Source organism: Bubalus bubalis, chromosome 7, assembly GCF_019923935.1.
Source record: "Bubalus bubalis isolate 160015118507 breed Murrah chromosome 7, NDDB_SH_1, whole genome shotgun sequence".
Lineage (NCBI taxonomy): Eukaryota > Metazoa > Chordata > Mammalia > Artiodactyla > Bovidae > Bubalus > Bubalus bubalis.
Genome location: NC_059163.1, coordinates 21,655,769 through 21,682,525, shown reverse-complemented (window position 1 = coordinate 21,682,525; position 26,757 = coordinate 21,655,769). Strand labels below are relative to the sequence as shown.

Here is a 26,757-nt window from a genome sequence, read left to right as displayed (position 1 = left end):
AAGAACAAGCTTGCTACATTTTCTAGACCTTGTGGATTCCAGGTTTTGTCAAAGCAAATACAAAGTAGGGATTGTAGACATTTATAATGATATAAATAGCCTTATCTTATCTAAAGATTATAAAGGACATTTTATTGATCAATAGAAACTTGATCAAACTGGGACAGCATTTAAAACACACCAACAAAGATGCCAAGTATAACAGGCAGTAATGAATCTTTACTCTACAGTGGGGCTTGCTTTGTGGCACTGAGAGGCAGAAATGGATTCAAAATATCTCTAAACCTGGGATGACTGATTTTAAGTGGGTCTCTGAGTTTTCCAAATAATTCCTCTCTCTCTCCTAAACTGTGATTTTTTTTTCCTAAGTTGCCTGAGGAAGTTTTCCTCTTTCCTTTTGACTCCAGATTTTAGGACCCAGAAAGCTATGGTCACGTGGACATATTCAGTCAGTTAGCTGACCTGGGTTGGTCTCCATAATTGCCCCAATTTGCCTCTCCCATCTGTAATGGCTCTGCTTGTTTTTCCTGTTCAAAAACCTTGCTGTTGTTTCCATAGATCTTCATCATAGTCCTCAGTGATCTAAAGAATAACAATTTAAAAACGCATGAGGGATAAGAATAGAAGAGATAAATTTAAGGAAAGAAGTATATTAGTGTAACAGGATGATTAAAGGGTACATCCTTGATCATAGCCGGGTTTCTTAACCTTAAGGTACCTGCAAATTGCCTGGGGATCTTCTTAATCTGTATGTTCGGTTCTGATCCAGTGGTTTCAGGGGTAAAGCCCAAGATTCGGTGTATCTAACAAGCCTCTAGATGTTACTGATGCTGTTGGTCTGCAAACCATCCTTTGAGTCGTTGAATCCTTTTGGCTTAAAACTTGGCTCCACTTCTTACCCGCTGTGGTTTTGAGGTGGGGAAGTTCCTCTAACTTTCTATTTGTTAGTTTTCTCATCTTTGAAACAGGTACTAGGGTAAATAAAAATATCACAGTATCTGCATTATAAAAACAATGGGGAAATGAGATCATCGAGCACCTTGTGCTGAGTAGGCTCTCAATGAATTTTTTGCCATTATTAATGGCCGTGGCTGAGACTGAAGAGAATAGAAAATCCAATGTAGGGAACTGGAAAAAAAAAACACAGGAGTAGGGATCAAAAGAATAAAAACTGTGGGACTTCCCTGGTGATCCAGTGGTTAAGACTCTGCTTCCAGTGCAGAGGGCATGGGTTCAGTTCCTCCTTGGGGAACTAAGACCCCACGTGCTGTGCAGCATGATCAAATAAATAACATGAAATAAAATATTAAAAAAGAACAATAGGTGTAAGACAAGGATAAGTTTTGTAAATGTTTCTTATCCCTTTTTAAATGTCACAAGGCTTTAAATAGGATTCTCCCTTCAGCCCAATAGTTCATAAGCTCTTTGGTGGGTAGAATCAAGAGAGTATCCATTATAGCAACTGAACACATGCTGTGCTTGTGTCTGACTCTTTATGTGACCCCATGGACTGTAGCCCACCAGGCTGCTCTGTCTGTGGCATTCTCCAGGCAAGAATACTGGAGTTGCCGTGCCCTCCTCCAGGGGATCTTCCCAACCCAGGGATCGAACCCAGGTCTCCCACATTGCAGGCAGATTCTTTACCATCTGAGCCACCAGGGAAGCCCATGATAGTATTTGTCAAACCTTGGAATGGCATCCAAACTACAGGGAGATGTCATGTAATAGGGATAAGGGTGGAGTCTTCTCTCCAAGTTGGAGAATTCCTTTTGCCAAGTTTCGAGTGGAAGTCTGGCTGTGACATGGACATCTCAGTCTTTCATCACCTTGTGTGGACCTGCTTAACTTTTGAAGCTTTCTACTGATTCCCTGTAAGCCTTCCAGGCCTTGTGTCTTTCAAGTGGTACAGTCACCAAAACGATGAGAAGCTTGAAGCGGTATGAAGCTGTGACATCAGGGGTAATTAATCACTGTCCCTGTTATCAGCCCAGTGTCCAGCATGGTAACCAGAGTCAACTATTTAAACAAAAATATAGTTTTTGAACCACAGAGGAAAATAAGGCCTCTGACCAGATCAGTGCAAATGCATGTGGAATAAGTGAGGTGCCAAAGACCTTTCAGACTGGACATATACATTCTGCCCCAGAGAAAAGTTCTCCCAGGCCAGACTCCTCGGCTGGCCCTCCTTCCTTCTGGCCTCCCCAGTGACAGCCTGCTCTCTAGAGCCGGGCTCTTCATCTGCAAAAGTCGACAACCTGTCTGTAATTCAGAACAGCTGTGCTCTGCCTTTCCCAAATTCCAGGCTTTGCCCTTTCCCTGATTCCAATTAGATAGTTTCTGGGCTATCACACCCATGTGGGTTGGACTGGGAGAGCATGGAGCAAAGCCCCATGGCCTGAGTCAGGAATGAAGGCTCAGAGCTGATGACATTCTCTCCCCTGCTAATGCACTTGTAATCGAATTCAACTCGAGGACATCACCCGCAGCTTGGCAGGTGAGGGCCTGAGCACGGCAGATTTCATTCACAGACACGGCAGCTTGGATTTTTCTGATTTCTAGCCCTTACAGCCAATCTGTTCCCCCAGGGAGAGACCCCTGGCATTCTGCCATGAGATGAAAAATACCCATATAGCTGTAGCCAAGTCTTAGGCCTTGGCCTCCCCTCACCACCAAAGCAGAGATGGAAAACAGAGATTTCAAATGAAAGTGATTGAGCCATTGTTGCTGACAAGAGGTCCAAGGGAACCAATCAAGGATTGGAGGAGTGAAGGTATTTTTGCATGGAGTGGTGCAAAGGTTGGGAACAGCAAAGACAAAGAATTATGGACCAAAGAAGCTAAACACTTTGAACCAAGCATCGTCTCTAAACAAGAAATTCACATGGAATGAGTTCAAAATGATGCAGTCTCAATTAATGTCCGGAGGTTTCCAATTTCAATCTCTGATCATGAAGATGAGCTCTAAAAATCCTAAATCTTGGTGTATTGAGTTACCTAAGCAAAAAAAAAAAAAAAAAAAAAAAAAAAAAAACCTAAATAGATACTGATGTCCTGTTTCACCCACATTAAAAAGTGAGACTGGGGAGGAAAAGGGCTTCCCAGGTGGCTCAGTGGTAAAGAATCTGCCTGCTAATGCAAAAGACAGAGGAGACATAGGTTCAATCCCTCAGGTCAGGAGGATCCCCTGGAAGAGGAAATGGCAACCCACTCCAGTATTTTTGCCTGGAAAATCACATGGACAGAGGAGCCTGCTGGACTACAGTCCATGGGGTTGCAAAGAGTCGGACACGACTGAACAACTGAGTGTGCACCGGGAAAAAAAACACAGGTCTGCATTTGTCATCACTGGGATTCTTAAGCTGCTGTGAAGAGAGACCTGAGAAACGTAATTGGAACGCAAAAACAAGTGAAAATGATAGACTGGCAAATGTTCCACACCAGCAAATGGTCACATGGATCTTTTGTGTGTGGCTTAATTATTCCTGGTCATGGCAGCTGGATTTCACAGTGAGAAAGAAAGGGGACAACTCCCTAGAAAACAGAGAGGTTCCTGATAAAACATGCCACTGACAATCAAGGGCTTGCTGGATTCCAGCGAGCCCACCAGAAACTGCTCATTTGTGAGTTAGAGCTTTTAAAAAGGACAGGAATTTTCCTAGGGAACACCCATGAATATTTTCCATATCTGTGCTGGGTCATTAGCTCAGAACCTTTTATTTTTGTTGATGGGAATTATTTCCACAGAAATAGGTGCAATGGAGGGTATGTTATTATTTATAAGTATTTCATCCATTTGGCAAGTATGTATTCAGTGCCTAGAGAACGTTCTCTGCTCCAAGCACCGAGGACAAGCAATGCACAGCTGGATTTATGGATCAAGTCCTTGTCTACTTAAATATATGAAAATTAAATTGTATAGGAGTCAGTAAAACATTAACAGTAACAAAATATTGTCAGAAAATCTATGGCTTTAAAAAAATCCTTTGGGGTGTTACCATATGCTGTTTGGATGACTGAATTTAAAAATAAATCAATAGAGATAAGTGGATGGCTGCAAAAGTTTTCTTAAGAAATCGCCTGATCCTAATGAAAGAGCAAACGGTGGCCATTGGTACAGTGGCTATTGGTACAATCGTAGTTTGTCAATTCCATGAATAGTGTTGATGCCACAGGACACAGGAGATGCAGAATAGAACAAGAGAGACTTCTTATCCTTAAGGGAAGAAAATACCCTTCTTTGCAAAGTTAATTAATTGTAGGTTAACTACTCTTCCAGGAAAAAAGAGTAGATAAAGGAGCTGGCCATCATCAATACTAACTTTAAGGTAATTTGTGCCTGTTAGCAACCATGTTGAAGTCTAATGCATGGATAATTTTTTTCACTGAAATTGAAAGATGAGATGAGACAAATCAGATTTGCCCTTTTCCTGCCCACCCCCCACCAAAATCCTATTATTTTTTAACAATGTGCCAACTTTCTACTTATTTGCTTCTCCTTTGGCTTATGTGTACTCTTAACCTTTCCATATGTTTCAGTTTCCCATCCTGGGAGTTTTACGTGTATAAAGTTAGAATACCAGTTCACTGGGAGCTGAGGTGCCTCTGAAACGTGGCTCAAAATCTTGACATTAAAAAGCCAGCATTTTGGCTTAAATCCCATTCCTGAATTGACATGTGATCTCTGGCAAGTTACCAAAGACCTGTTTCTAAATTCTTTCTAATGGATTTCATCTGCTTAAAAGAGACATCGGGGAGAACTGATGTTGAAAAGTGTGGCATTGCTCAGGAAGAAGGTCTTACCACACTGGCAATTTCTAAACATTCTGGGCTTGGAAAAGTGACCGTTCTTCAATGCTGAGCTGAGCTGGATAGGGCTCTCTAAATAAAACCAAACATCTCCCATGTATGGTAACGGTCCCACTTGGCATTGCTTGGGAACAGATTTTACTCAGGCTTCTTTGGTCAAACTCTGACAGCCATAAAGTAATCTCAGGCCCCCTGGATTATTCCTAGAGGATATGCCCCAGGTTTAGAAAACTAAAATGCTACAGCATTAATGTCTGTACCCATGGAGCAACAGTGACCCCCAGTGGCCAACAGTGTGGTCCTCTTAATCAGCATCCATTCATCAAGTGAAGTTGTTCAGTCCAGCCTACCAGGCTCCTCCATCCATGGGATTTTCCAGGCAAGAGTTCTGGAGTGGGTTGCCATTGCCTTCTCCGTCCATTCATCCAGGTGGTAACTATTAAATAAATCAATGCCTCTTTACATTGGGGGCTTCCCAAGTGGTGCTAGTGGTAAAGAACCTGCATGCCAGTGCAGGAGACATAAAGAGAGATGGGTTTGATTCGCTGGGTGAGGAAGATCTTGCATGAAGAATGCTTTGGACAGAGGAGCCTGGCAAGCTATAGTCCATAGGGTTGCAAAGAGCTGGACAAGACTGAAGTGACTTAGCATGCACTTGACATATTTGTGTTATTTTCAAAACAAAGTATAAATATCACTATAGCAGTGGCAAAAATCTATGTTAAGTTGGTGCTTGTTAAGCGTTCTTTGTGACTAGCTCAGGATCAAATTGTTTTTTTTTGCAATCCCGTTATCGAAAACACCCTTCATTCAGTCACCCAGTCATGTCCGACTCTTTGCAACCCCATGAACTGCAGCATGCCAGGCTTCCCTGTCCATTACCAACTCCTGGAGCCTGCTCAAACTCATGTCCGTCGAGTTGGTGATGCCATCCAACTATCTCATTCTCTGTTGTCCCCTTTTTTTCCTGCCTTCAATCTTTCCCAGCATCAGAGTCTCTTCCAGGAGTCAGTTCTTCTCATCAGGTGGCCAAAATATTGGAGCTTCAGCATCAGTCCTTCCAATGAATATTTAGGACCGATTTTCTTTAGGATAGACTGGTCTTAAAACACCATGACCTGACCTGAAGTCGCTCAGTCGTATCTGACTCTTTGCGACCCCATGGACAGTAGCCTACCAGGCTCCTTGGCCCATGGGATTTTCCAGGCAAGAGTACTGGAGTTGGTTGCCATTTCCTTCTCCAGGGGATCTTCCCGACCCAGGGATCAAACTCAGGTCTCCTGCATTGTAGGCAGACGCTTTACCATCTAAGCTACCAAGGAAGCCCTGAAAACACCCTGCTGTTGCTGCTGCTGCTGCTAAGTTGCTTCAGTCGCGACCCCACAGATGGCAGCCCACCAGGCTTCCCGTCCCTGGGATTCTCCAGGCGAGAACACTGGAGTGGGTGAAAACACCTTAGGATGTACTAATTCCCTGTTTGAGGACTAAATCATTTTTAATTAAATGATTCCTGCTTAGAAAACCAGATTTGAGTTCTCACTCTCCATGTCTGTATGACTTTATATGTGTCATTCAAGCTTTTTGAGTCTATTTCTCTATCTATAAAATGGAAGAAATGGTGGTTATGTGGTAAGGATTAGAAATACTACACAGAACATCCCTACCACCTGAAAAAAAGGGAAGTGTTAGTCATTCAGTCGTGTCTGACTCTTTGCAACCCCATGAACTGTAGCCCACCAGGCTCCTCTGTCCATGGAATTCTCCAGGCAAGAATACTGGAGTGGTGTGCCATTCCCTTCTCCAGAGGATCTTCCCGACCTAGAGATTGAGCTCAGGTCTCCTGCATCTCAGGCAAATTCTTTACCAATCAGTCTGAGTAGGCACTTAGTCGATAACAACCATTTTGTTGATGGTGATATTGGAGATTGGACTGAATGTGTGATGATGTCAGGGATTTATTAATTTGTTGAACCAAATCCATCATATATATTTTTTAGTGGGGGCTGGAGAGGGGAAAAGCCATTCTACCTAACCTGTGTTCTCCCTTTTCGTTCCTAGTCTTTGAAGCCATCAAATCATGCTACCATCCAGAGTATAGTGAGAGCCGTGGGGGTCGTCCCTGGAATCCCCGAGCCTTGCTGTGTGCCAGAAAAGATGTCCTCACTCAGCATCTTATTCTTTGATGAAAACAAGAATGTGGTACTTAAAGTATATCCAAACATGACAGTAGAGTCTTGTGCTTGCAGATAACCTGGTGAAGAACTCATCTGGATGCTTAACTCAATCATTAGTTTATTTTTATGGACTTTTTTTTGCACGGCCAATGCATTTCATTTCAAAAGATTTTTCAGTAGTCAAAGGCGAATGAGCAAATAGACTGATGATTTCCACCAAGGAGAACTGGACTGTATTTGTTTCTGAATGTAACTCAAAGCAAGATTAAAGTAAATATGGAAATTTTTTTCTTTAAAAAAAAATTACACAAGAAAAACAATCACTCAAACTGTTTTTAGAACTGTTGGAGAACACACTGATTTATTTTTGTAATGGGCTTTGAAAATAGATTGGAAACAAACAATAGCTTATCATTGATCTCTGCTCACAGAAATAAAATAATTTCCTATTTTAAAGCAGGCTTCTTGCCTTAGATTCCTGGGCAACTTAGCAAGTACTAAATAATTCAGTCAGCTTTGATGTTTATCTTAGATTTGTGGAGACTATTGTTTACCTGTGTTTTTCTTTACAGATCCTTGTGTGACTAGCTGAGTGGGGGATGTGTGCTGAGTGTCAGTGTGTATGGATGTGAACACACTCCTAGGGACGTGTGCCCTCTTTTGGAAGATTGGCTTAACGTGATTTTATAATTCAGTCTGCATGGGATTCTTGTTTTTTTCATTTCATGTTCTGACAAGCATCATTCATTTGTGAGAAGTTTACCAAAATGGATAGAGTGATCCAAGAGGGTATACAAGAGTTACCCCTTTCCTCAGCCATTTATTTGGAAATACTGATGCTTTCATTTCATGGCCCTCACAAGAAAGGCAACCAGCAACCCAGTTTTCAAAAATCCATATCTAATTATTCTTCTGTATCTCTCTTCCACAAGTGCTTTCATTTGTTCTTTTAAATTGAACTTCAACATGCAATTAATTCTCTTGATATACCTTTGCTTCCTATAAAGTAATCAATAGATACCAAGGCTCAGTGGATGGACTATTGGAGATTTCTTTAAGTGACCAATCTAATCACAACCTCAAGTCCACATCTTTGTTCACCTACTACATCCACGTCCAGACACTTTTTCATGTTGATCATGGCTTTTGGTTCAGACAGGGAATCTATTCTTTAGTAAAGCTTACTATAAATTATCCAGCAGGAAAGGGAATTGAATCTATACACTTATTGTTTTTTTTTCCCTATTTCCATTTGTCATAAATATCTCCTCTCACACTTTTGCCTTTGAGAAATTGTTTCAAAAATCTTTTCTTTGCTCTGTTTATGTGTGTGACAGAAATGTTTTCAGACCATGGATTGTTGTTGACGTTCTCTCTGTGGTTAATTGTTATCTAAGTTCAGTCTGACCTGATTAGAGTCAGCTAAGGCAATGGCACCCCACTCCAGTACTCTCGCCTGGAAAATCCCATGGATGGAGGAGCCTGGTGGACTGCAGTCCATGGGGTCGCTAAGAGTCAGACACGACTGAGCGACTTCACTTCCACTTTTCACTTTCATGCATTGGAGAAGGAAATGGCAACCCACTCCAGTATTCTTGCCTGGAGAATCCCAGGGATGGGGGAGCCTGGTGGGCTGCCATCTATGGGGTCGCACAGAGTCGGACAGGACTGAAGCGACTTAGTAGTAGTAGTAGTAAGCCATTTCAGGAGCTGTGAAGTTATCGGAAGACACAGAATACATGGAGTTTTGTTCTGTCTGTCTGTAGTTATCTGTGGTAGTTCGTAATTTTATGTTAACTGAGCATCTACTTTGTGAAAGACATGTGTTAAGTGTCTTCACTGGTAAAAATAAAGAGGCAGACTAGTTAAGCTGGAAGGTCCTTCTGCCACCAAAAGTTTGGGTTTACAGTACTTGTTATATCACACATATCTTCCTTGAATGGATGGTAATGACAGAGCTAAAACCCTGCAAGTATGGCTGCTCATAAACCAAAGGCAGAAACATCCTGTTCTTCTGTGTTTGCAAATATGGCATTCCCTGCCAGTTAAATAGTATTTCTGTCTCATTGGAAACCCATTAAAAAGAGTACCACGAAAAGACGCTCTTTGACACTTTTGGAATGTGTGTTGATTCCGTGAATGAGAAACACCTGTTCTAAATGATGAATGAAGTGCTGGTACCTGAGTTGCTATGGTTTCTTCTAGTTCATTTTTTTGTTCTGGTATCATACAGATTCAAAATTAGATAAGGGATGAAATTATTTTCTACTAAATTTTATCAAAAATTTGAAACACAGTTATATAATAGAAGTGACCCTGTGTGTGGCTGCTCTACCCTGGTCATGCTCTTTCTGTAAATATAACTTTTATTTCATTGGTAGATTGGGTGAAATTCATAATTAAGTTTTTTCTAGAGATGTATCTACCAAAATCTCTTAACAATTCCCAGTTTTCTTTCCCAGCCTTCTTCTCTCCAGATGTCTGTCAGTTACCTTTAATTTAAATTTAAATTGATGCTCACTTGTTATAAATTAAATTCTATAATGGCCCAAAAAAATCTCTAAATAATAACTATTTCCAATTTTGAATCAATTGATATGACAAAATTAGAACATAATAAAAGTCACTGGATTTACTTTTAGCAATCAAAATAGCTTTTGACTAGTAGTAATTTTTCGGCACGCTTGTAACCATTATTAATTATCTCCTGCATTGAAGCCATATTATGGTATAAATGGGAAAAAGTTTAGTTCCCCAAAATAAAGGAAAGTTACTTTTTAGGGGGTTGAAGCAGAGTTTGCAGTAAATGAGTTAATATTTTAAGTAATAAAATTTTACATGAAATAGTTGGAAAATTGAGTGACTATGTCACAATTTGTTAGATACTAATGTCTATATAATTACTATATAAACTTTTTATAAATCTCCTGATTTAAAGTGATATTAATGAGAAGAGAAATTGCATTTATATTAATAATGCCATTTTCTAAATCATGCATCTTTCTTTTCCTCTCCCTTTCTCTTGAAACCACCCTATCACCCCTATATGAGACACATACACACAGTTAGTTGAAAATAATTTTTTTTTCCAAGAACTATTCTGTTGAATTCAAATTCAGGGGCTGCTGATATAGTATTATCAAAGTATTTTGTTGTAACCTGTGTAAATAATATACCATTTACAGGATGTGGGGTTGTAGAATTTAAACTGGAAGATTGGACTCTGTAGATCTCAGGACTATAATATTCCCGATCAATTTGGACACTCACCTAGCTATATATTAACTGATGATCATTTATTCACTAAGCTAGGATTTTTTTTAACCTTAACATTTCAGAATAAAAAAAGTTTGTTGCCCATTTATTATTATCATAGGCAATCATATGTGTATAATGCTAGTATCAATCTGGCTTACAAAGATTTTTTTTATATATAATTACATTATACACTTTAGTCTTACTTTTCTCTGTGCTAACAAGTAAGTAATGTCTGGATATTGACTTGGTTGAATCAAGGTTGGGTCAGAAAATAGTTCTGCATACCTTATGTGTAAGATTAAATACGAGATTAAATAAGATACCTTGGATAAGTCTGACTTCTCTGTATATCTTTTTTTCCCTTGGGAATTGTATTTTAATGTAGTTATAGCACTTAAATGATCCCCTTCTCCAAAAAACCAAGCCTTCCCTTCAGCTTTCCACAATAGTTTCTGTAAATGTTCTAGTTGAGAACTGAATGCTTGTACAGTTGATGGCAATTTAAAAAATATATATTATATATGTATATGGAAAAACTTTAAAGATGCTTTTAATTTATTTAATGACTGTTGCCTTCCTATCTATAATGGTAATAATTTTCATATTTAGATAATAAGAAAAAGTTCTTTTTACTAGTCACTACAGGCAGAATGACAACTGGTTCTCTAGTACAGTTACTAAAGGAGCGTATTGCAGGGAAACTGTAAGGATGCTTCAGTACTGATGTGTAAGCTTTGCTGGCTTTGTATCGCTTTCCTCCAGTAATGGAGAGCTTTTCTCTATACAGTATGGAAATAAAATTGCTTAACTGAACACTTCCCCGTTCTCTTCTACTTATCATTGGGAAAGACTGCATTTTCACAACTTGAGAAAGTTGAAAAACTGCTGCATCTGAAAAGAGATAACAAAACTTAGGCACAGAGTCGAACATTTTCAAATAGTATCATGAATGAAGCATCATAACCTATTAACAACATAACATGAAACATAATTAACACTGTGAAACAATATATATACACCGGTATATATATATACATATCAATTCAGTCACTCAGACGTGTCCGACTCTTTGCGACCCCATGAATTGCAGCACGCCAGGCCTCCCTGTCGATCACCAACTCCCGGAGTTCACCCAAATTCATGTCCATCGAGTCGGTGATGCCATCCAGCCATCTCATCCTCTGTTGTCCCCTTCTCCTCCTGCCCCAACCCCTCCCAGCATCAGGGTATTTTCCGATGAGTCAACTCTTCGCATCAGGTGGCCAAAGTATTGGAGTTTCAGCTTCAGCATCAGTCCTTCCAATGAACGCCCAGGACTGATTTACTTTAGGATGGACTGGTTGGATCTCCTTGCAGTCCAAGCGACTCTCAAGAGTCTTCTCCAACACCACAGTTCAAAAGCATCAACTCTTCGGCACTCAGCTTTCTTTATAGTCCAACTCTCACATCCATACATGACCACTGGAAAAACCATAGCCTTGACTAGACAGACCTTCGTTGGCAAAGTAATATCTCTGCTTTTCAATATACTATCTAGGTTGGTCATAACTTTCCTTCCAAGGAGTAAGCGTCTTTTAATTTCATGGCTGCAGTCACCATCTGCAGTGATTTTGGAGCCCCAAAAAGTAAAGTCTGACAAGGTTTCCATTGTTTCCCCATCTATTTCATACATATATACCTATGTACATATATATATGTATGTATATATATACACACCCATAAGGGGAATATCAGAGATTCAGCTTGAATCATTTCATTTTTTCTCTCTCTCTCTCTCCCTCCCTCTCAGTCATTTCTTGTTTAACCACACACTACACTTACAGATACCTTGTGTGAATGCCCATATCACTGTTTTGACAGTAACTTTATCTGTCATTGTTAACATGTTCATGTACACATTTTAGGATGATAAGCACCTATTTAACTCATCTGATCATTGAGATGTATTTCACCATTTTTGTTTAGGCTATACCTTTCTCTCTCTCTAAAAAAAAAAAAAAATGACCTCAGGTTAAGAAATAAAATATGCTTTCTTATTATTCTCCTTCATTTAATTGATCTATTCAGACTGTGTCTACTTAAAAACCATAGCATTTTGGAACTACCAGGCCCTTTAAAGATCATGTTGAACAAACTCTTTAACCTCTCTGTGCCTCACTTATCTCATCTATGAAATGGGGCAATAAAGTTCTTGCCTCATAGGATTGTACAAGGTTTAATGAGATATACACATAAATTTTGGACTTCCCTGATAACTCTGTAAGAATCTGCCTGCGATGCAGGAGATCCTGGTTTGATTCCTGGGTCAGGAGGATCCTCTGGAGAAGGGATTGGCTACCCACTCCAGTATTCTTGGGCTTCCCTTGTGGCTCAGCTGGTAAAGAATCTGCTCGCAATGCAGAAGACCTGGGTTCGATCCCTGGGTTGGGAAGATCCCCTAGAAAAGGGAAAGGCTACCCACTCCTGTATTCTGGCCTGGAGAATTCCATGGACTGTATAGACTACGGGGTCACAAAGAGTTGGACTTGACTGAGCAACTTTCACTTTTCACTTTCACACATAAACTACATTGCCAAGCACCTGGAACAGAATGAAGACTCAGTTATCATCAACTGCTATTATTATCTAAGCCAGTCTCCCCATTTTCCAAATGAGGAAGTGTAGACATGCTGTGGTTTGCATCTGTTTGGATGTCTACTTGCCACGCCATCCTCTGAAAACTGGCTTCCACCAACAGCGATAGATTCCTTGACACTAACAAAGATGAGCCCCGACAGTTCAGTGACAGAAGAATGAAAGGCTCACTGTTATATCTTACTTCTTGCAAAGTAAGGAGATTAGCTACCCTGTTGCTCAAGATATCCAGTTTCTGCTCCTGTCCTTGGATGACATAAGATTTCTCTGCAAACTCAATAATGTGCTCACTCTTCCTTAAGCAGTGTTTGTGCACATGTCTGTAAATGGCAACCAAAAGAATTTTGACTGACATACTGAGTTATTGAGTATGCCTGGTGCCATATGACGAACTACTGAAAAAACTGGTATTAGAATCTTTCATAACATCATGGAGACAGCAATGTCTTTGAGATTAAAAAGCCTTGTGTTAGAATCCCAGCACTGCCTATTACCACAAGGATGACATGTGCCCTTGACGAGTCACAACTGGGTCTTCATTCCATCAGTGTGGTCAGTTCTGTGACTCCCAGTCAGTTCAGTCACTCAGTCGTGTCTGACTCTGCGACCCCATGGACTGCAGTGCACCAGGCCTCCCTGTCCATCACCAACTTCCAGAGTTTACTCAAACTCATGCCCATTGAGTTGGTGATGCCATCCAACCATCTCATCCTCTGTTGTCCCTTCTCCTCCTGCCTTCAATCTTTCCAAGCATCAGGGTCTTTTCAAATGAGTCAGCTCTTCACATCAGGTGGCCAAAGTATTGGAGTTTCAGCTTCAGCATCAGTCCTTCCAATGAATATTCAGGACTGGTTTCCTTTAGGATGGACTGGTTTGATCTCCTTGCTGTCCAGGGGACTCTCAAGAGTCTTATCCAACACCACAGTTCAAAAACATCAATTCTTCGGTGCTCAACTTTCTTTATAGTCCAACTCTCACATCCATACATGACTACTGTAAAAACCATAGCCTTCACTAGACAGATCTTTGTTGGCAAAGTAATGTCTCTGCTTTTTAATATGCTGTCTAGATTGGTCATAACTTTTCTTCCAAGGAGTAAGCATCCTTTAATTTCATGGCTGCAGTCACCATTTGCAGTGATTTTGGAGCCCCGAAAAATAAAGTTAGCCACTGTTTCCCCATCTATTTACCATGAAATGATGGGACCAGATGCCATGATCTTTGTTTTCTGAATATTGAGCTTTAAGCCAACTTTTTCACTGTCCTCTTTCACTTTCATCAAATCTGTGACTCTTAAAGACTTCCAAAAGAGTCGCTGTTGTAATTTCTTGATTCAGTTCTCCTGTCAGAGGAATTGCCTTGAAATATCTCTTGTGATAAGACTTTGTAGCTATCAGAAGATATGATAGAGGTTAGGGTTGACAAGAAGAACTCAGGACAAATCCAAATAATCCTGTAAATCAGTTAGAACAGGCACACCTTGGAGATGTCGTGGCGCTGTTTCCAGACCACCACAATAGAGCAAATATTGCAATAAAGTGAGTCACATAGTTTTTGGTTTTCAAGTCTGTTTGAAAATTATGTTTACACTGTATCATAGTCTAGTAATACTCTTAAGAGTCCCTTGGACTTGGAGAGCAAACCAGTAAATCCTAAAGGAAATCAACCCTGCATTTTCACTGAAAGGACTGTTAGATAACAACACTAACTCAATGGACATAAATTTGAGCAAACTCCGGGGGATAATGAAGGACAGGGAAGCCTGTACACTGCAGTCCATGGAGTCTCAAAGAGTCGGACATGACTTAGGGCCTGAACAAAAATAAAATTAAGTGTGCACTACCATTATTTCTTAAAAAAAAATACAGATCTTAATTAAAGTACTTTATTGCTAAAAAATGCTAACCATCATGTGAGCCTTCAGTGAAGTGTGATCTTTTTACGATAACAATATCAAACTTGACTGATCACGGATCATCACAACAAATACAATAATAATGAAAAAATTTTAAATATTGTGAGAATTACTAAAATGTGACACTGAGACACAGAGTAAACAGATGCTGTTGGAAAACTGGTGCCAACAGTCTTTCTTGACACAGTTGTCACAGATTTTCAATTTGTAAAAATATAGTATCAATGAAGTGTGAAAACAAGTGATACTTGTACTCAAGATTATTTGCATTGTACAAAACCCTATCTTAGTTAGTGGAGATCTACTTGATGATTCAGAACATCGATATCTAAGTTTTCCACCGTCTCAGAATTGGATTAGATATATGTAACTAACATAAAAAGGATGTGTATGTGCTAAGTCACATCAGTCATGTCCAGCTCTATGTAACCCTATGGACTGGAGCCCCTTGGGCTCCTCTGTCCATGGGATTCTCCAGACAAGAATACTGGAGTAAGTTGCCATGTCCTCCTCCAAGGGATTTTCCCCACCCAGGGATTGAACCCACGTCTCTTATGTCTCCTGCATTGGCAAGCAGGTTATTTCCAACTGGGAAGCCCATTATAAAGTGTATATCAGCAAGTAATACTGAAACATTATCACTGTGGGTGAAACCACAATGGGGAACCACTGTGGGGAAAACCACAATGCCCCAATGCTCCAGGGTTATACCTTTAGATCCACAACACACAAAATTTAAGAATCCACAAGTCTTTTCTTCATACACTTATGTTCACAAAAAAAAAAAAAAAGAAAGAAAGAAAGATGTTCTTGTGGTATGGGTTTTTAAATTTAACTTTGGTTATAATGTTCATTTTTTATAATTTTGGTTATAATATTCATGAATTTGAACAAAAACTCTGGGAGACAGTGAAGGACAGGGAAGCCTGGTGTCCTGCAGTCCATGGGGTCACAAAGAGTCAGATACAACTTAGCAAGTGAACAATAGCAGCAGTTCATTGTTTCAGCTGTATTTGATATCTTCTAGCCCTGGCATTGCTAAGCTCTGAGCTTGTGTGCTTTGCTATATATTCCTTCAGCTCCTGGTGCCCTCAGTTTTCTCCTTCAATGATCTTTAAAAGCCTTTCCTTCTCAACTGTACCAGATTCTATGATCCAAACATTCTTACTAAAGCTCCTAGGCATTTTTTGTCCTGTTCACATCTTAGGGAGAAGCAACAGAAGTATTGATGAAAGGGAGAGTGAGCAGCAGGTGAGAAAGTACAAGGAGAATGGTTCAGTCCACCCTCAACTGAGACGATCTGAGATTCTCACTTACCTCACATGATGGCGTTTTTGAGAATCCTCCACCTTTCATGCCTGTCACCTTTCCAGGTGACCCAGTGATAAAGAATCCACTTGCCAATGCAGAAAACACAGGCAGGTTCAATCCTGGGGTGGGAAGATCCCCTGAAGGAGGAAATGGCAATCCACTCCAGTATTCCTGCCTGGAAAATTCCATGGACAGAGGAGCCTGGCAGACTATAGTCCATGGGGTCACAAAAGTTGAACACAATTGAGCACACACACATTCATTGTCTCATTTTAATAGGAAAATAATTCTTTAAAATGAGGTTCATCTGTCATTAATTAGAGAGCGTAGAAGAGGGGTTGGGGCTCAGACTTGGAGCCAAACTAGAATTAGAATCCCAGCTCTGTCTCTTGTTAGCTGTGTGACCTGGGGCAAGTGATTAACCCTTTCTATGCTTCCGTGTCCTCATGTGTAAGACAAGAGTGAAATGCACAGTCTATTTTACAGAGTTGTGAGGATTTCTTGCAGCACTTAGACTTGTCTATAGCACAGATAAATGTTCTAGAATGTTAGCATCTTGATGTATTAAGAACATTTTATACATTTCCATGAATGAGTCTTCACTTGATGCTGAGAGGGAGAGTCTCAGGGATTATCCTTATTTTACTGCTCAGGGAGAATCATTGGCTTAACTGAGGTTAGAGCCATGCTAGTGTCAGAACTGAGATTCAAGCCATGGGAGACTCACCCTAATTGTCCCTTTCTTTTCTACTCTGCTTCAGATGTCTGGAAAAGGTCAGTTTTCATTCCAATCCCAAAGAAAGGCAATGCCAAAGAATGTTCAAACTGCCGCAAAATTGTACTCATCTCACACACTAGGAAAGTAGTGCTCAAAATTCTTCAAGCCAGGCTTCAGCAACATGTGAACCAAGAATTTCCAGATGTTAAAGCTGGATTTAGAAGAGGCAGAGGAACCAGAGATCAAACTGTCAAAATCCGCTGGATCGTGGAAAAAGGAAGAGAGTTCCAGAAAAACATCTCTTTCTGCTTTCTTGACTATGCCAAAGCCTTTGACTGTGTGGATCACAATAAACTGTGGACAATTCTGAAAGAGATGGGAATACCAGACCACCTGACCTGCCTCTTGAGAAACCTGTATGCAGGTCAGGAAGCAACAGTTAGAACTGGACATGGAACAACAGACTGGTTCCAAACAGGAAAAGGAGGACGTCAAGGCTGTATATTGTCACCCTGCTTATTTAACTTATATGCAGAGTACATCATGAGAAACGCTGGACTGGAAGAAACAGAAGCTGGAATCCAGATTGCCGGGAGAAATACCAATAACCTCAAATATGCAGATGACACCACCCTTATGGCAGAAAGTGAAGAGGAACTAAAAAGCCTCTTGGTGAAAGTGAAAGAGGAGAATGAAGAACTTGGCTTAAAGCTCAACATTCAGAAAACGAAGATCATGGCATCTGGTCCCATCACTTCATGGGAAATAGATGGGCAAACAGTGGAGACAGTGGCTGACTTTATATTTTGGGGCTCCAAAATCACTGCAGGTGGTGACTGCAGCCATGAAATTAAAAGACGCTTATTCCTTGGGAGCAAAGTTACGACCAACCTAGATAGCATATTAAAAAGCAGAGACATTACTTTGCCAACAAAGGTCTGTGTAGTCAAGACTATGGTTTTTCCAGTACTCATGTGTGGATGTGAGAGTTGGACGGTGAAGAAAGCTGAGTGCCGAAGAATTGATGCTTTTTAACTGTAGTGTTGGAGAAGAATCTTGAGAGTCCCTTGGACTGCAAGGAGGTCCAACCAGTCCATCCTAAAGGAGATCAGTCCTGGGCGTTCATTGGAAGGACTGATGTTGAAGCTGAAACTCCAGTACTTTGGCCACCTGATGCAAAGGGCTGACTCATTTGAAAAGACCCTGATGCTGGGAAAGATTGAGGGCAGGAGGAGAAGGGGACGACAGAGGATGAGATGGTTGGATGGCATCACCGACTCAATGGATATGAGTTTGGGTAAACCCTGGGTGTTGGTGATGGACAGGGAGGCCTGATGTGCTGCAGTCCTTGGGTTTGCAAAAAGTCGGACGCAAATGAGTGACTGAACTGAACTAAACAGAACTTAGATAAAGCCATCAGAGATATGTATTCTCTCCGAGTTCTGAAAAATTTGGAGGAGATAAAGGCATCACTTGATCAGTGTTCAGATCTGCAGCCTTTCCCCTGGAGCTGAACTTCCCTACCCATCTCCACATGGTGTAGAGACTGTCCTGTGAGCTGAGGTCCTGCAAGATGGCAAAATGTGCGTTTTGAATAGATAATTCTGAAAAGGGAAAAGTCAGAGAGGGGCTGAATTGTGCCTTTTCAGTTTCCACTGATGCCGAAGAATTGATACTTTTGAAATGTGGTGCTGGAGAAGACTCTTGAGAGTCCCTTGGAGAGCAAGGAGATCAAACCAGTCAATCCTAAAGGAAATCAACCCTGAATTCAATTCATTGGAAGGACTGATGCTGAAGCTATGATACTTTGGCCACCTGCTATGAAGACCTGACTTATTGAAAAAGACTCTGATGCTGGGAAAGATTGAGGGCAGGAGGAGAAGGGGGCAACAGAGGATGAGATGGTTGGATGGCATCACTGACTCAGTGGACATGAGTTTGAGCAAACTCAGAGAGATAGTGAAGGACAGGGAAGCCTGGTGTGCTGTAGTCCATGGGGTTGCAAAGAGTTAGACACAACTGAGGGACTGGACAACACACAACATCAATCAGATCAGTTGCTCCCCTTACAAAGAAAAGATGGAGACAGGAAATAGATGCATTGCTCCCACACTGTTCCTTCACAGAGAAGACAAAGGACTGGTTGCTCCCTGTGTGGGAGACGTGAATTAGGGTGTAACTCAGAGACTCCTGCAATTCCTGCCATGCTGTCATGTGGGAAAATGAGGCGCACATCCACTACCTCCCATTCAGCTCAGAGAAACGAAGAGACCAAGAGCACAAGTAACTGTAATCTTCAGTCTTAATATGTCCCCACTGAGAACTAGGGAGCAATTGGTGAATGGCTGGTTCTGACTCTGTCACTACCGGGATCTTTGTTCCTCTTCCCCTGGCGAGGCCACTCCTCCCCCAGGACTTGTCTTCCATCATGTTCCCTTGTCGACTAAAAACAGATGCACAATGTTAGAGTTGCGAGTTGTTTCATTTGGGGACAAAAGGAGAACTGCAGCCTGGGAGACAGAACCTCAGATGGCTCTGAGACACTGCTCCAAGGAGGTAGTGGTTGTTGTTGCTGTTCAGTTGCTAAGTCACGTCCAACACTTTGCGACCCCATGAACTGCAAGACACACCAGGCTTCCCTGTCCTTCACTATCTCCTTGAGTTTGCTCAAACTCATGTCCATTGAGTTGGTGATGCTATCCAACCATCTCATCCTCTGTCGACCCATTCTCCCCCTGCCCTCAATCTTTCCCAGAATCAGGGTCTTTTCCAATGAGTCAGCTGTTCGCATCTGGTAGCCAAAGTACTGGAGCTTCAGTTTCAGCGCCAGTCCTTCCAATTAACATTCAGGGTTGATTTCCTTTAGGATTGACTGGTTCGATCTCCTTGCTGACCAAGGGACTCTTAAGAGTTTTCTTCAGTACCACAGTTTGAAAGCATCAGTGCTTCAGCACTCAGCCTTCTTATGGTCCAACTCTCAGATCCATACATGACTACCAGAAAAACCATACCTTTGACTCTGTGGACCTAGAGGTAGTGGGGGTAGGTCAATATATGTGATTTTGGTGAAGGGGGTGTGAAATGAAATCAAGCACTTATTTTACAAAAGTTTTTTTTCTGCTAGTCTCGAGGAACAGATGTCACCACGAAGGGATTTAGTACTTTTCTAGATATGAGGAGATGCAAGCATTGGGATCATGAAATCAGTTCCTAAAAATATCTAAGTATATAAAGATCTGTTCCACCAGTTTCTCTGGAGCACAGAGTGCCTCACTCTCCACCCTGAACTCCCTTCTGGCCATGTGGAAGGTCAACAGCTGCAGCAAGACAGGATTCAATCTTCACAGAGGCAGATGGCAAATCCCCTTGGCAAGTGCCAATCTGTAGTTGACACTCTCTTGGCAAATGGGGTAGCAGTAAAGCCCCATTGAAGAAAGGCGAGGAATGGGGTAAAGTGACTTCTCCAACATAAATTTTGATCTGAACTGCCTTCTTTCACTTTTGAAATCATAGAGAGCATTTATCATCGATCTAAAGGGGACAAACACAATATACAGTAATCATGACAGGTAGCTGTTGGGATTTGCTTTGAAGAGTTCCCCTGCCCCGTTTACTATACCTATTTTCTCCAGATCCTGTGGATGATGTGGGGGGAAAAATCATGTTTGATTTGCCTCAAGGTTGTCTGGGTATTTGAGCAGGAACCTGTAGGAAGGGAGCAGTCCATCCCGTGAAAAAATGGGAGGCTTCTGATAATTAACAAGGTTAGAATAGGAAGCTTACTTAAGGGTACTAATTTTGGTTTGTGACAACTTGTTTCTGACAACTTTGGTTTTCATTTTGTATGCTTTTTTATCTGGGGCACCGAAACACTGCTGTGAGGGCAGTAAGAAATCCAGTCCTAGAGAAAGTGAGACTGGAGAGTAGCAGGTGTTTCCCTTCCCCCACATTTCCTTCATCCCAGCTCCATACCCAATATCTCTTGTGTTCGCTCTGTTTCACACACACACAGATGCTAGGTCCACTGCAGTGTCACTGAAGCAGGGAGGGAGTTATACGGCTATATTTCAACTTCTTGACTCAAAATATTAGCCAACTGCATTTTCAGACTCAAAACACAGGCAGAGTGCCATGAGGCTCCAGTCAGAACCAACCCCCAGCTCACGGGGGCTCAGGCCAGATGTGAGTGCAGCAGTTCAGAGGTGAGGCAATTATGTGCAAGAACCATGTGACAGAGCTTTTCCCAAAATGGACTTATTTAAGAGAAACATTTTGGTGTTTATAGGACTTCAGCTCTGCTTTCTGGAGATTTTCCATCACTATAAATACTGACATACATACATATGAACAAGCACGGACTTTTAAAATTGGGTCCAGCATATGTAATTTCATTAAGTCATCTTATTTGTTAGAAATGGGAGAAATTAATGACACAATATCGAAATGTTGGCAGTCGAAACAGTCACATTGACAAACACTCTCTGGAAACTGGAGCCCATACTCTGGTGTCAATCACATGAGTTGGGGAAACTTGGAGCTGTTGGTCATGTTTGGGTAATTTTATAGTGTAGAGGTGGATGGCCTGCCTGGCAGGGGAAGATGCCCCCAAGAGATATCTGAGCCCTGTGGGGCTGTGCTTTTTATTTCCTTTGATCTGAAGCTCACTTTGTAACACTTCCAAGGGACGACATATCACAAAGAGAAGTTTAAGGATGGATGAGTTAGGCTAAAAACACTTAGAAGTTGCTCGTTGCCTCTCAAGTCATCAGTAGTTATTTCCTCTAGCAGAGTGGTATAGGAGTTTTGGGGTTTTGTTTTGTTTTTATTAAAATATAGTTGATTTATTGGGTTGGCTAAAAAACTTCATTTGGTTTTTCCATAAGATGTAACAGAAAAAGCTGCATGAAATGTTCTGGCCAACCCAATATAGTGTTATGTTAATTTCTGCTGTACAGCAAAATGTATCAGTTATACACATGTATACATTTTTTTATATCCTTTTCCATTATGGTTTATCACAAGATATTAAATATAGTTCCCTGTGCCATACAATACATGAGTGCTCAGTCATTCAGTTGTGTCCAACTCTTTGTGGACTACAGCCCGCCAGGCTCCTCTGTTCATGAGATTTCCCTGACAAGAATGCTGGAGTGGATTGCCATTTCCTCCTCCAGGGGGTCTTCCTGGCCCAGGGATTGAACCTGCCTGTCCTGAATTGGTAGGTGGATTCTTTTACCACTGAGCCACCTGGGAAGCCCCGTGCTATACAGTAAGACCTTGTTTATCCAACCTATATTGGGAGTTTGGGATTAGCAGATGCAAACTATTATGTATAAGAGTTATTTCTAAATTCTATTCCACTCCAACTAGTTACAGAATTAAGATCTAGAACTCATCATAAAGATAAGATATTTCTGTCTTGTAGAAGGCAGACTCCTCTACTGCATTCTGCCTTGAACTTCTTACTAGAGACATAAGAAAATGACCCCATGGTGTGATAACAAGGGTCAAATCACCCAAACATGAGTATGTTGATTTAAATTAAAATGTTATATTTTATTTATATATTTTAAAAATCTTAAAGAATATTGGAGTCTATTATTCTTTCTTAGATCTCTTGCAGCTTTCTGGAATAAATCTGAATCTGTGAGAAGGCTCAATAGCCCAAGAATTGCTATCAAGCACATATAGATGATGGTCTACAAATGTTATTTAGGATACAAAGAAAAAAATAAGTGTAAAATGGAATGACTGAAAATACACATTCAATATTTAATGATTGAAAGAATTTTCTTTTACATTTATTGAATTTCTAGGAAAATGACAGTCAAGTCTTAGACATTAATGACTGATAAAAAATATTTATTTTGCTTAAAAATCTACCTACTCAAGAAAAGAAAAGAAAATGTCTCTTTTGAACCACCAAAAATTTGAATAACATTAGATGATCAATGACATGAGGTCCTGAGTAGTAATTTATTCATTAACTGATATAAACAGTAGTGGCTAAAAGTGAAGGGACCCTAAATAAGAGGCTCCTCAGAAGTTTGAATGACAGGCAACTTAAGTTTGAGTTTTGGCCCAAGTTTTAAAGGTCTAGCATCTGATTCTAAACCATCAGAAAAATTCTCTCAGTGGACCTAAAAGTTGGGAGAGCTTGGATCTAAGCCTGCACAAATACAGTGGTCACTAGCCATACGTGGCTATTTAATTTCAAGTTAATTAAAACAGAACAGGGACTTGCCTGGTTGTCCTGGTGGCTCAGAGGGTAAAGAATCTGCCTGCGATGCAGGAGACCCAGGTTCAATCCTTGGGTTGGGAAGATCCCCTGGAGGAGGGCATGGCAACCCACTCCAGTGTTCTTGCCTGGAGAATCCCCATGGACAGAGGAGCCTGGCGGGCCATAGTCCATGGGGTCACAGAGAATCAGACACGACTGAGCGACTAAGCACAGCACAGCACCAGGGGTTAAGACTTCACCATCCAGTGCAGGGGGTGAGAGTTTGAGCCCCAGTTGGGAAACTGAGATCCGACATGCCTTGCGGCCAAAAAACCAAAACATATACAGAAGTAATACTGCAACAAATTCAATAAAGACTTCTATAAGTGGTCCACATCAAAAAAATCTTTTAAAAAAATTAAAATGGAATAAAATTAAAAATTCAGTTCCTTAACCCAACCACCCATTTCAAGTGCCCAATAGCCACATCTGTCTAGTGGCTACCTTACTGAACAGCACAGACATAGAACATTACATCGTCACAGAAAGTTCTCTTGGACAGTGATGATCTAAGGGATAAATAGGAAGTAGTTTTACTTTGAATCTTTAAAAAATGTTTTCTGTTTTATGTCCCTCATCTGGAAGTGGTGCACTGTCAAAGATATAAAGAAAAAATATTACATATAAAATAGAAACATGTTCATGCCTGTGTGTGTGCTAAGTCCCTTCAGTCATGTCCGACTCTCTGTGACCCCATGGACTGTACTCTGTCAGGCTCCTCTGTCCATGGGATTCTCCAGGCAAGAATACTGGAGTGGGTTGCCACTTACTTCTCCAGGGGATCTTCCTGACCCAGGGATAAAACCCGAGTTTCTTGCATCTCCTTCATTGGCAGCAAGGTTCTTTACCACTAGCACCACCAGGGAAGCCCCAAAATAGAAGGATGTATATATATAACTTTTGTTGTTGTTGTTGTCCAGTCACTTAATTGTGCCGACTCTTTGCGACACCATGGACTGCAGCACGCCAGGCATCCTTGTCCTTCACCTGGAGTTTGCTCAGACTCATGTCCATTGAGTTGGTGCTGCGTTGATGCCATCCAGCCATCTTGTCCTCTGTCATCCCCTTCTCCTCCTGCCCCTTCAGTCTTTCCTGGCATTAGGGTCTTCTAATGAGTCGGCTTTTCACATATATTTATATAACATATATAAAGATATAATATTTATCTGAGATCCTTGGTCAATATGCAGGCTCTAAAAGATGCAGCACCCTCCTGGATAACTAAAATTAAAAAACAATTACAAGTGTAGTTTATTAACCCCGATTTATTTTTCATACTTAATTTAATATGTTAATCACACTCTAACCTAAAATCTGCCTCAGATCATTCCTCCTGGCTCTGGATCCAGTTTTTCCTCATCTGCTATTTATGATACAGATGTTAATTACCAGACCCAGCTGTGCTACTCTTTCAGGCCTTACATGACTTCCCACAGAAAGCACCCAACACCTTTCCCTAGATTCTAAACAACTTCGTATGATAACATTAAATCTGTCCTCAGTTATTTCTGATACATTCAGTCCACTTTTGCAAGAAATTAGTCTTTAGCTCTTTTTGAACATTTGGAATATGTTCACACACACACACGGATGATAGATAAGTTAAAAACTGTTAAACCATTTCACCCTGTTTCTCATCGACAGTTATCTGAATTCCTTTTTAAGATTTTTTTTCACGTGGACCATTTTTTCAAGTCTTTGTTGAATGTTATAATATTGTTTCCATTTTATGCTTTGGTTTTTTTGGCTGCAAGGCATGTGGGATCTTAGTTCCCTGACCAGGGATTAAACCTGACCTTCCGCACTGGAAGGCGAAGTGTTAACTACTGGACGGCCAGGGAAGTCCCTCAGTTCCTTTATGATGACTCTGTTCATTCATTTTTCTATAAGGGAATGACTTGACAAATGAAACGCATTTATTACCACCATGTAAACTGTTACAGGAAAGGAAATCACAGTACTGTGAAAATTATATTACATACTTATATCACACAAAGAGGTGAAACGGTTCTCCAAATTTCTTGTCCCTCCTTATTCCTTTGAGCTATAGATTGATTGCTATTAAAATAAGTAATAAATATTTTTAAATAATTATGTCAGAAGGGTAGCCGTTTTCAAGGCTAAAATAGAAAGTTGGTATAAACTAGACAAAAGCAGTCAGGTTCCGACTCACCAGTCGCTTCTCCGTGTGATGTGGGTCTTTGCCCAGAGAAGCTGAAGGGAAATTGTCAGTCTCTATAACCCAGAGAGAATATACTTGCTTTTTGTTTTGTGAAGGACTTTTGTTGTTGTTGTTCAGTCGCTAAGTTGTGTCTGACTCTTTGCAACCCCATGTATTATAGCCAGCCAGGCTCCTCTGTCCACCAGATTTCCCGGGTAAGTATCCTGGAATGGACTGACATTTTCTTCCTCAGAGGCTCTTTCTCTGAACCAGATATCTAACCCACATCTCCTGCATTGGCAGGCAGATTCTTTACCTCTGAGTAACCAGGAAAGCTCTTTGAAGGACATGTGTCCCTCTAAAACCCTTTTTAAAAATTGTTTTTAACTTTCTAGAGTACACAAGCCTGGGTCAACTGACTGGAGGTGCTAATGTCTCTAGACTAAGGATGAGGTCATGTGTGTGAAATATAGTCTTAGTTATGTATTTGAAACGTGTAGGCAGCTCTAGGATATTTTAATCAGTATCCCATCTACAGAGATGAATGGATAAATGAAAATGAGCACTTAAAACAATTATTTAAAAATAATTATGTCAGAAAAGCAGCTATTTCCAATGCTGAAACAGAAAGTTGTGGATATTTTTCCATTCTTGCTTACAAGTCAGTTTAGAGAAGTTCATAACTGAAGTTAGGATTTTTGAAGCACAAACGGAGCAACGATAGGTAATCAAGATGATAACGTGGATACATCCGGCGTTAAGGTTGAGAAGTGTTCATAAACTCTGATTGAGAAATCTGTAAATACGTAGACTTGTTTACTTAGAAAGCTTGTAGATTTAAACAAGAATCCTATAAAGACTGGAGAGTGAAGAGTTGCAAGCCCTTGGTTTGGAATCCTTCCATGGCTCAGAACAAATGGTTATGCTTCTCCTTATCACAGTTTTCCTCTCACTGGATGCAGAAGAACTCTGTCCATGCTGTTCTCTTTCTCATGTGTGGTGAATAGACAGAGATGCCTATGTGTTCATGCACACATACACACTCACACACACACAGTTTACACAAAGTGCTTTTCCAAATACTCTCCCCCACCAAACAAATCTACATTAAACTCCCTCCCGTCTCTCTGATGCACCTGCATTCTGATTTTCTGGCTAGGAAAGAGAGAGTGGAAACTTTTGGAAACTATCAAACGCCTCTTAAATCAGCCAGGTAAATGAGTTACACATGGCTTTTAGTGTTCATGGGAACTCCAAAATAATATTGTAAGGAATAAATGCAATCCACAGTAATGCATGGAAACCTACCGACAGCCCGTAGTTTATTCCAGCATTGTGAATCTTCTTGTTGTGGAAATATTTTGTGCACTGTAAAATACTATACACCTTTTACTTATTAATGCTATTGGTTTCTATGCATTGTATCTATCAATTCATTCTCAATTCCCAGTAATCCAAACCTAATAAATCTTCATGGTTTTCTAATTGTGAATAAGAATGT

At 40.7% G+C, this 26,757-nt stretch overlaps 1 protein-coding gene across 1 annotated transcript in view; it reads left to right on the top strand.

Annotated features, from left to right (window-relative positions):
- BMP3 (bone morphogenetic protein 3) overlaps window positions 1–7,435 on the top strand; it is a 28,870-nt gene extending 21,435 nt beyond the window's left edge. Inside the window, exon 3 of the mRNA XM_006068182.4 lies at window positions 6,864–7,435. Within this exon, the coding sequence (XP_006068244.1) occupies window positions 6,864–7,055 (192 nt within the window). The 3' untranslated portion in view covers window positions 7,056–7,435. The remainder of the gene's footprint in view (window positions 1–6,863) is intronic.
- The last annotated feature ends 19,322 nt before the right edge of the window (window positions 7,436–26,757 follow it).